The sequence below is a fragment of the Anabrus simplex genome, chromosome 2 (assembly GCF_040414725.1).
Source record: "Anabrus simplex isolate iqAnaSimp1 chromosome 2, ASM4041472v1, whole genome shotgun sequence".
In the NCBI taxonomy this organism is placed as follows: Eukaryota; Metazoa; Arthropoda; class Insecta; order Orthoptera; family Tettigoniidae; genus Anabrus; species Anabrus simplex.
In genome coordinates this window covers 741,430,523-741,442,642 of record NC_090266.1, presented here as the reverse complement: position 1 = coordinate 741,442,642, position 12,120 = coordinate 741,430,523, and the positions used below count along the sequence as shown (strand labels likewise).

Below are 12,120 nucleotides of genomic sequence, written 5' to 3'. Positions count from 1 at the left end.
CAGGTGACAGCCACGATTTTCTCTGCTTCGGGTTTTCAAAATAAATCCATTTTTTGTCACCACCACAATTCGGTACAGAAATTATTTTCTTTCATGGCGTTGAAGCAGCATTTCACAAGAGACTTTGCGATTTTCCATTTGCTGTTCATTCAAATCGTGTGGGATCCATTTACTGAATTTACTGATCTTCCCCATTACTCGTAAATGTCTGCTGATTATTTTTTGTGACACATTTAATGCTTGTGCCAATTGCTGTTGAGTTTGAGTCGGGTCATCATCCAGTAATGCCTGCAATTGCTCGTCTTCGCACTGTTGTGGTCTACCAGAGCACGAACTGTCTTTCACATTGAAATCACCACGTTTAAATTGTCAAAACCATGTCTCGCATGTTCTAAACAATGGAGCGTGTTCACCATATGTTTCTACCAGCAAACGATGACTTTCCACAATCTTTTCCTTTTGATTAAATAAGAAAAGCAATGTGTGCTACAAATGTTCTTTTTCAGGCATAAAAGTCGACATGATGACTGACAGATGCTAGTGTTTGGCGGACTCAACTTGTGTATGTTGGTAGGTTAATGTCAGATGAACGAACTGACATATGTGTCAAATTCATACACTGCGTACTGTTCGCTGGCGCCATCTCTTAGTGAAACCAGAAAAGACTTATGCATATACCTGGTAGATGTTTGAGGCGCTGGCCTTCTGACCAACTTAGCAGGTTCAATCCCGGCTTAGTCCTGTGGTTTTTGAAGGTGCTCAAATATGTTAGCCTCACGTCGATAGATTTACTGGCATGTAAAAGTATTCCTGCTGGACAAAATTCCAGCACCTTGGCATCTCCAAAAACCATTAAAAAGTAGTTAGTAGGTTGTAAAAGCAATAACATTGTTATTATTAAAACAGGTTATAAGTAATGGAAAGGAGCAAGCAAGTGAAAAATCAAGTTTTTAATTGAAAGATGGGAGCATAAAAAGAAACACATAATAGGATAAACACAATATCAGATCAGTGTGAGAAGAGGGAGCAACAGAAAGAGGAGATAAGGACAAATGTTAAAAGGACCAAGTTCATACCCCCAAATGTATCGGCTATCTCCTCATCAATCCCAGTTCTTCTACATCTGTTTCTTCTCAGCCCCTGACAAGTTCGTTTCTGCTTTCGAACTTCATCAGGAGGACAGGCTTCAACACTCACTCAGATTTTAAGTCTTGATGAGGGAAGTGTGAGATAAGAAGAAATCTGGGTAAACACCAAAAGGGAAAAGATAAAATGATAAAGATGAATAAATGGTAAAAGAGTAGGAACCTGAATCAAACACAGAAGCAGTACAGAATCCTAGCGGAATCCTTGCTGGTATACATCATTTGAGCAGGTAATATGAAGGGCAAATTTGTCCCACCTTTCCTCACTTCTTCTACTCTCCTACAAGCAGCTACATTCAAGGGATGTTCATTGTTTGTTGCGTGTTCTTGCATACCCTCAATTTGATATGTCTCATGTCTATGTATTCTAATGAAGACACCAATTATGTTACAGCATGCAGCCTCCACTACAGTGGACGAGGCAGCCGGAGCTTTCAACATGGCCATGATGCGGACCAATGGGCTTCTTTCTCCCGCCTATAAATCTTTGCTGGCGAAGTATTATCGAGTCAACATCACGGAAGTTGCAAGCTTTGACAACTTTACTGGTGAGTTGCATGTAGGAAGTAGTGTGGATTAAGTATATCTATAATCTGGAAGAATTAAAAGTTGCATTTCTAAGAAAATAAAAGATAAGAGGAAACAGTGGACACTTTGCATGCTCTGGTCATGCTGGCGTTGATAGACACAGGCTCAATAGGACTTTACCAAAACATGTGATAATTTTGAAACAGAAAATCAACTTGTTTTGTTTTGAATTCCATGTGAAACAGTGGATTCCATGGCTTGTGATCACATGATTCAAAAGTTGCATTAAGTGTAGTTTCTGCTTTATTGTTCCTAAATGTTGTTTTGGTTGGAATTTCAACACAACATTATTGTCATGCTTTTGTTATTGCACACAAAGTTTTGTTATCGCACAAAATCAGAAAGCAGTTCGGATAATAATGCACCTTCCTATCTGTGATCATGTTTTCTCAAGTATTCTGATGTTGGTGATGAAATGAATAGTTTCCAACAATCTGTTTTCTCTCCTTTTTATATTCAGGTAATAGCTCTGTCCATTCTAAGATTATATGCTGAACCCTATGACATGGACACTGTGGTGTGTTCCTGCTCACCATTAACAAATATCAACTTTTACATCATTCATTTGATTCAAATCATTCAGACTCTTCACTATGTAGCCTCTCTGCAAATGTTGACCAGAGAGGCTTCTTAAAGGATGTCATCATCAATTATGCAATTACAGTATGGTACTGTATAAATAAGGTTCTTTATTTTATTTTTTTAAAATTTATTTTTTATATCCAAAGCTTCGAAGTGAAGCAGCTTTGCACAGTGCTGGATGAGATTTATAGCTAGATGTGTCAAAAATATATTATATTCATTGTATATCACCATTTTAAACACTTCAGCACTACTTCCTCGTGAGCCCTCTTCGTGGTGGTGAACATGTGTTTGGCTGAAAGAATTCCACTGGTGCTCATCTTAGAGCCAATGATCGGTGTCACTGTCTTAGGGATCAGATACTCAATTGTCTTCAGTAAACAGAGTGGAGTCCCATACCTCTGTCTATCACTGCCAATACCTTCTTCATCCTGTTCTTGTAGTTTATCACTATGGTTTTAGATGTCACTAATGATTGGTTTTATACTTGAAAACTAATGGGTTTAGTTATTTCAAATGTAGATATTTTACAGAGTTAAAAAACCTTTTGAGGTCTTAATTACTCATTTAATACATTGATGTTGTAGTACCATTAACAAGATCTGTATGTCTGGGTGTAAAAATGATGAAGATTTTTGGGAAATCTTCCTACATTTAAATGTGACCTCTTTGGATCTGTGTATTTCACTGCTCCTGTGGGCCTATAACTTTCCCATGCTCTATGAAAAAGGTAGAAGGAATAGATTGGTTAAAAATGGAAGGACATGAAGAGAGATATGGCAGGCATTTCAGAAAGTTATGAGAATTAGTGTGGCAAACTGGGATTTGGTCCTAATATGGGTCTTGTTGCCATTACTATGACTATGACCGTTATGAAAAATGCCATGAAAGTTCAGTTAGGAATTGAAACCAAAGCACACAGCAAGAAAATATTATAATACTGCTACTCGTGTTATATAGGGTTTTAACCATGCAATCTTGATGTGTCACTGTTCAGCAAGTTGTCAAATTTGGAGACACAACACCATTGTCAACTGAACCACATATTTCCCAGTTGGTATAAGTCCATATTTGTAGTGTTGAGATACTGTAGAGGAATTTAAGAGTTTGCAATTGATTTCTCAGTAAAGTAGATTCATGTCCTCTTCCAGAGGTGATGCAGCTATTGTCAGGTACATCCCCAATGGAGGTGAGCTGCATATACCTATTTAACCATATACCAACCCTCCTGTCAATCTTAAATTTATAAATGTTACAGTATGGAAATGCACAATTTCTCAGTAAATTCTAGGAGGCACATAGACAAACCATGGTGATGCTTTTGGACATAAAATTTGTCAAAAATTTGAGGGGGGGAATGCAGATGTTTATAACTTGGAAAACTATACAAAAGTAAGATAATATTGCTAAAAAAAATGTTTGAAGCCAATATTTTGTTACTTTTCTTCTCCAAATCAGCAACTAAATATTTTTGGGATCATATTTTAATATTTATTTCCTTTTTATTACATTTCAATTTCAGTTTCAGTCAGACAAATTTTCAATATGGTTACAAGACTTATCAAAAATAAAGTTATAGAAAATGAAACTGGATTTATTTTTAACAAAAGAGAGAACAGATATTACTAGGCCCTTTTAAAAAATAAAAATAAAATATCTTATGTTCCAAAGTAGCAAATAGAATAAGAATAAAGACCCCGTGTACTTGACGTGCCAGTGCTCCGCTGGGTCCTACAGTGTTGAGTCAGTTCACTCACCATGGCAACTTTGTGCTGTTCCTACATAGGTACTTTTTGAGCTACAATGTACACAACTTTGTTAGTATAGAAAGGACCTCTTAAAGAGGGAAATAAACAAACAACTCAACCAGTCTTATAACTTTTTATTTTGTATGTCTTCCATATTTAAAAAGATGACTGTTAGTTGTGAGCCTAAGTAAGGCAGATTTCTAGAACCTGATGTTTCTTTTTTGAAAATATTAGTCATCAATTTACCATGATACGATGGCAGTTGGTGGATCAAGAAGCAATGAAGCAAAGAAAAAATGCAAACATTTGTACGGTATGTTAATTTCAATATACCTTGTAACTATTGCTTAAATTGTAAAATTATACAGCAACCCAGAGTTTAACTATAGTATTTTTAAATTTGATATGAAGTAAATAAGCATGGAAAAAGCAAAACCTGATTGTTTAAACACTAATCTAGTTGCTGATAAGCTGGTAAAGCCAAACAAACTAACACATTAGACTAGTACATAGTCACAGAAACTGTATAAACCATTGTAAGGCCAACCATACTAACACATTATCCGGTACATAGTCATGGAAATTGTGTAAACCATGGTAAGGCCAACCAAACTAACACATTACCTGGTACATAGTCACGGAAATTGTATAAACCACGACAGTTAAAAGTAAGAATTAGTCCATTGTAATGGTAGCCAGCATGCAGATAACATGCAGTATATTTACTGTCTAATTATCCACAGGCATAAATATGGATTCTAACATATAAGCGGCAGTGAAATGAGAACCAAACACCCACCATAACACAAATGCCACTCGAAAGGTGGCAACACTATTGTTCTGTATCGATACTGCCATCACTGTGGTAGGAGAACTGCATAGTGACAACTCACAGGTACATGCAGTTGTTGAGTTATGTCTCTGTTGGTTCACGGACTGGTCTTGTGTGTTCGTCCAGCTGTAGAAATGGAGGCAAGCAAAGAAGAGCAGAGAAGTGTGGTTTATTTTCTGGTGGCTGAGGTTACTGGAATATGCAAAACTCATTGTCGTATGTCTCCCGTGTATGGCAAACACTGCATGTCCATGACGAGTGTGCACGAGTGTCATAGGAGATTCCGAGAAGGGCGCACATCACTGCAAGACAATGCGCGCCCAGGACAGGCCCATCGAGCCATTACTCTTGATGTGATAGGGCAGATTGATGGCTTTATCCGGAAAAACCAATGACTCATGGAGGAAGAAATTTGTGTTCAGGTCAGCATTAACCATGGCTCTGTGCATGCCATTATGATAGATCACATGCATTTGTGTGCAGTGGGTTCCACATCAACTGATGGAGGGACAAAAGACTGACAGGATGGCATCATGTCTGAATCATCTGCAGTGGTACCATGAGGAACCTGTACTGTCACAAGGGACGAAATGTGGTGCCACCATTTTGAGACTGACAGCAAATGGCAAAGCCAACAATGTAAACATCGCAGTTCTCCCCCGCCAAAGAAATCCAAAGCTGTTCACACTAGTTCCAGTAAAGTCATGATGACCTTCTTCTATGACTGCAGGGGCTCTCTGCTTGTCAATTTCCTCGATCGTGGAACCACAATCAATGCACAACGCTATGAAGACACTTTGCAGAAAATGTGATGCGCCATAAAGTCAAATCTCCCTGGAATGCTGTCAGACACAGTCACCCTTTTGCATGAAAATGCTCACCCCCATACTTTCAATCTGGCAAAAGCCAGTGATTTGGTAGGGAAACACTTCAACATCCTTCGTACAGCCCAGATTTTTCACCTTGTGATTTTCACATTTTTTGTGATCTGAAAAGAGACATTAGTGGACGTCGATTTCATTCGGATGAGGAAGTGCAAAAGTGGGTGCGTTTGCGGATCCGTCAGCAACCTACCTCTTTCTACAAAACTGGAATTGATTGTCACTGATCCAAGTGGGATAAATGTATTAATGCTTTTTGGTAATTACTTTTGAATAAAACCATTCCATGGTCACGTTGTAGCGAGTGTTCTGTTTTCATTTGACTGCCCCTTATATTTTTAGATTCTAAGTAAAACATCAATGAACAAGCAAGAAATATGAAATGACACATTGAGTTCTTCAGTGTTTAGAAGACACAGTGTAGCAGTTAGTATATAAAACATGGCAGGATAAAAACTAAGAAAGGTGGAAGAGGTTTCGGTCAAGTGTTACTTCATATTTTTACCTTAACCCTCTTGGAGCCAGGAGTCGATCTGGTTGGCCGTTCCCCATCAGCTGGAAGAGGCCAGAGCTCCGCATCAACTTTACTACTGTAAGATGCAAGGCCGTTTTTAGTAGAAATACATGTATTTTACAATTCGCGTATATCTACCGGTGTATAGCAAATACCGGTAACATTTTTCTACATATCGACTACATAGAATAAACAAATGATTTAGAGTGATATAAAATCGAACACCTTTTATTGTTGATCTTATAGTTGTCGATAATATTTATTTTTACGAAGATAATTTTTTTTAGCACTTTCTCTCTCAAGATCTATTTTGAAAAAGTCATTTACAATGCAAAATAATATACGTTATGATGTATAATGTATAATGTATTTCTAAATATGAGAAAAATAAAAACAAAAGAAATAAAAATTCAAACATATGTCACTAGTAAAAACAAGACAATTTTACTCACCAAAATAATTAGTGTATATGTATTGATGTGTGGAAAATACTGACAAGAAATTTTCTGTGTGTGGACTACATAGTATAAAAAATAATTCTGAATTATTACAAAATAAAAAATAGTTGATATTATAGTTTTTGTTTTCTGCAAAATCCTTTCTTTCGGTTCTAGTATCTATTTGAAAAATAATTTTACAATACAACAGAATATACGTAATTATAATATCTATGGTGCTAAAGCTCTGATTTGCTTTGGCCTACCAAGCAACCACTGCTTAGTTTGAAGACCTGCAATTTACGAGGGGCGCATGGTCAGTGAGATGAATCCTCTCAGTCATTATTCTTGGTTCTCTAGACCAGGGCCCCACTCTCACCCTCAGATATTTTCTCAATTACAATCACTTAGATTGAATGTACCTCGAACCAACCCACAAGCCCAGGTAAAAATTCTTAACTTGGCCGGGAATCAAACCCATGACCTCTGGGTGAGAGGCAGACATGCTACACTTGGCCCGCGGGAACCGGCATTTACGTAATGATAGAGGACTGTATGTGTCTATAAGGTTTAGGAGAGAGAAAGTGAAAAGTACATTGAAGAATGATATGGGCGGAGAATCAGATGGAGGGGCATGTTTAGGTCCAAGAAGTTCCATGAAGGAGGCAGGAGGTTGAGGAATATTGTCGGGTTCATTGGGAGAAATTTCCACAAAATGTTCTCCAGAGACATTATCATTGTCATCATCATCATTATCACTAGTTTCATGTACCATCATATTCACAGAAGCTTTAGTGCCGTTAGAAACAAATAAATGTCTCTTCTTTAGCTGCGGTGATTCCGGGGGGCATATCCAGTATAATTTTGTTGCTACTTTCTGAACTAAATACACTATTGCTATCCAGTAAATCATCCGCGTAAACTTTGCATTGTTCCAAATACTGCATTAATTTATCGTCATCAATACCTGCTTAAAAAACCACGTGAACCACTTGCCATTTTGCTGTCGCAAATCAACTCACTGCAAGGAGCAATCTCTTACTGACCGGTTAGCGGTATTTGTAAACACAGGAACGACTCTTGTGAAAGCTATAACACCCTCTTAGAACTGCCAAAGCAAGGTCAGCCACACAATAACTTGTAGCCCCTTTACTATAGGCTGTCACAAAAGTATTCACGTCACTATAGGTTGCCTCAAAATTATGTATATCACAGAATTTAAGCCGGCCGCTGTAATCGGCTCTGGCAACTTCCAACTGGATTTTTAAAGGCCAACCTGATCGGCTTTGGCAATTTAAAGGCCGGGTGCTCGCATTACCGCCTGACTCCAAGAGGGTTAAACATAGTTATTTCTGTATTTGAAAGTCCATAAAAGCTTTCAGACAATATGACTTTATTTACATCCTTTTAGCTTTTACAATTTAGATCACATAATCTACAGATGAAACTTATGATTTAAATTATCTTCACTGTCACTGTCTTCTCACAAAGGCAAATGCTTATGGGATTTTGAAACATAAAGTCACATTTCTGTGGTTCAAATTCCACATAAAACTTGATGCCCCATGGCTAATGATAATAATTTCAGCAGTCACCTTGAACTACAAGCCCGTTTTGCTTAAATAATCATTACTTTGTAAATGGAGTAATATTCAAAAAATGAGGTGCAATGTCTTGCAGGTGTCCAACCAGCAGGCCAAGTTCTAGAACTCCGCAGTGACTCAGGTGTGATGAGTCATTGGAAGGACTATCAGCGACTGGGAGTGTTCACCTTCTTATCTCATCAAGCTGCTGCAGCCTTCCACCGCACTCCCACCCAGAGTGTGACAGTGCCCATGATCCCACAGGTGGGAGTCTTCCGCTCAGGTCGTGTGGACCATCTCAACTGTCAGGCTATTGAACTGCTGTTGGAGGTGAGTAAGAACCATTTTTTTAGGCAAAATCAGTCATAATTTGAGATTACACTTTGTTGTGTTTGTTGTAATGAGAATGATGTAGAAACATAGGAAATGACTCAGCCAAATAAGTTAACAGGGTTCTGTCACAGGGAAGACTAGACCGAGAACAGATGATTTAGGGTGGAGACTATGAAACCCCATATAGTGCTGCACAGTTTGTGTGGATTTGTTTTACCCAGTTATGTTGCAGTTCTTTTGTGAGATTCTATTCTAAAGTAGTGTTCTACAAAGTGGTACCTCAAGATATACTACATGACCATTAATGACTGGACGCCTGTAGGTACTGACTTAAATGGAGCTGCTATAGTGTCAGCGTGACATAGATCTTCTCTTAACAGCTATTACAGTTTCCACTTTTCTAGGAAGAATGGCAAGTCTAGTTGAGATGATTAAATAAGTTTATTTTTCATCCAAAGTGGCCACATTCATTGCAATAATGTGCAGGAGGAGTAATTTTCTTCAGAGTAATGTATATCCTAAAAAATAATCACGTAACTTATAGGAAGTAACCGTCATAATTATGCATTACATTGCCATTAATAACCAGACACCCCATGAAAGGGAAGTAGACTGATCCCATAGGTCTGTCAAACATGCCTATATAAAGCTGCAAGTGCTTGGTAGAAATGCGGTTGAAATGGACGTACAAGAGCTCAATGAGACTGAAGAAAATGAAAATCCACAGCCTGTTTCCAGTTATTGGACCAGATCAGGAATGGAATGAATAAAGCCCCCTTCTAGCAGCAAGGATGGGAATCGTGCTGGCTGCCGAAGCCTGTCGCACTCCTCTGGGGCAATGATTAATGAAATTAAATGATATTGGAGAGTGTAGCTAAAATGAAAGATGACAAGAAAAACCGGTATACTCGGAGAAAAACCTGTCTCACCTCTGCTTTGTCCAGCACAAATCTCACATGAAGAGACCGGGATTTGAACAACAGAACCCAGTGGTAAGAGGCCGGCGCGCTTCTGCCTGAGCCACGGTGGCTCTTCAATGAGACTGAAAGGAGCATTAGTTATTGGTGTCCACTGCAAAATTTCACAGTGACTCCAGTAAGTAATGATAACTTGGCATTCCCCAGGTTCATACATATCCATCAGACTGCCATAACGTGGAGTGTGACTTCTCACTCCACATGTTGCTCCTCTATTGTTATGGAACCTACAGGTGACGTGTTTTGCATCTCTGTAATTGGTGGCGAGCATTCAGTTTAATGATACTTGGTTTATGTGCCAAAGCTCACCTTTAGAATTCAAGTGCAAACACCTCCTGATAAATTATATGAGTACTGGCATCACTTCCAGATGCCAATCAAAAGTCCATGGCTACAGTTTCAAATGAAGTTAGCCAGTTTGACTTCACCACACGTCTAAGGCATTGGTGGTCCCTATCTGTTAATTTTTGTGGCTTTCCTGCTTGAGGTTGCTGTTTTTATAATTCCCTGGCATTTCCATTTCACTCCTAAATCACTCATTATTGAACGTGGTATATGAAAATTGCCAGAAATCTCACAGATGGAATAACTGAATCAGTGGACACAAAAATTGTGCCCCTTTCGGCTTCACTGAGCTATCAAAAACTTAAACAGTTTAAAGACTAAAGATTGGTATTTGGAATCGTCTTTAAAAATAATGAAACGCATATTTTTTGTTTTGGGAAAATCCTCTTAAAGGGGGTGAGAATAGGTGAAAAAGGGGTTGAATACCTTTTAGAGGATACTTATATCTCAAAAACTGAAGATTTTACAGTCATGAAAATTGGTACTGGGAATCTCCTTTAAAGAAACACATATTTTTTTTGTTTTTAGAAAATCTACTTCAGAAGGGGTAAACAGGAGTGACAAAGGGGTTGAATTTTTAAAATAAGTATATCTACAGTATATCACAAAAACATAACATGTTACAGATGTGAAAATTGGTATTTGTAATCTCCTGTAAAAGTAAAGGGACGTGCATAATTTGTTTTCAGAAAATCCACTTAAGGGGAAGTGTTAAAGAGGGCGAATTTTTAAAATGAGCATATCTATAATATATCTCAAAATCTTAACATATTGTTTTTGATTGAGTCATCAGTCCATAGACTGGTTTGATGCAGCTCTCCATGCCACCCTATGCTGTACTAACCTTTTCATTTCTACGTAACTATTGCATCCTACATCTGCTCTAATCTGCTTGTCATATTCATACCTTGGTCTACCCCTACCGTTCTTCCCACCTACACTTCCTTCAAAAACCAACTGAACAAGTCCTGGGTGTCTTAAAATGTGTCCTATCATTCTATCTCTTCTTCTCGTCAAATTTAGCCAAATTGATCTCCTCTCACCAATTCGATTCAGTATCTCTTCATTTGTGATTCGATCTATCCATCTCACCTTCAGCATTCTTCTGTAACACCACATTTCAAAAGCTTCTATTCTCTTTCTTTCTGAGCTAGTTATCGTCCATCTTTCACTTCCATACAATGCCACACTCCACACGAAAGTTTTCAAAAACATCTTCCTAATTGCGATATCAATGTTTGAAGTGAGCAAATTTCTTTTCTTAAGAAAGCTCTTCCTTGCTTGTGCTAGTCTGCATTTTATGTCCTCCTTACTTCTGCCATTGTTAGTTATTTTACTACCCAAGTAACAATATTCATCTACTTCCTTTAAGACTTCTTTTCCTAATCTAATATTTCCTACATCACCTGCCTTCGTTCGACTGCACTCCATTACTTTTGTTTTGGACTTATTTAGTTTCATCTTGTACTCCTTACCCAAGACTTCATCCATACCATTCAGCTACTTCTCGAGATCTTCTGCAGTCTCAGATAAAATAACAATATCATCGGCAAATCTCAAGGTTCTGATTTCCTCTCCTTGGACTGTGATTCCCTTTCCAAATTTCTCTTTGATTTCCTTTACTCCCTGTTCTATGTAAACATTGAAAAGGAGAGGGGACAAACTGCAGCCTTGCCTCACTCCTTTCTGGATTGCTGCTTCTGTTTCAAAGCCCTCGATTCTTATCACTGCAGACTGATTTTTATACAGATTGTAGATAATTCTTCGTTCTCACTATCTGATCCCTATCATCTTCAGAATCATAAATAGCTTGGACCAATCAACATTATTGAATGCCTTTTCTAGATCTACGAATGCCATGTACATGGGCTTGTCCTTCTTGATTCGATCCTCTAAGATCAGACGTAAAGTCAGGATTGCTTCACGTGTTCCTACATTTCTTCTGAAGCCAAATTGATCTTCTCCCAACTCAGCTTCAACTTGTTTTTCCATTCTTCTGTAAATAATACATGTTAAAATTTTGCAGGCATGAGATACTAAACTAATGGTGCGGTAGTTTCACACCTGTCAGCACCGGCTTTCTTGGGAATAGGTATAACAACATTCTGCCGAAAATCGGATGGGACTTCTCCTGTCTCATACATCTTGCACACTA

At 38.1% G+C, this 12,120-nt stretch overlaps 1 protein-coding gene across 1 annotated transcript in view; it reads left to right on the top strand.

Moving 5' to 3' along the window:
• The window catches only part of LOC136863672 (serpin B8), a 161,670-nt gene that overhangs the window by 126,166 nt on the left and 23,384 nt on the right, over positions 1-12,120 (top strand). Inside the window, exons 3-4 of the mRNA XM_067140035.2 lie at positions 1,540-1,693; positions 8,408-8,640. Coding sequence (XP_066996136.2) covers positions 1,540-1,693; positions 8,408-8,640 — 387 coding nt within the window. The remainder of the gene's footprint in view (positions 1-1,539; positions 1,694-8,407; positions 8,641-12,120) is intronic.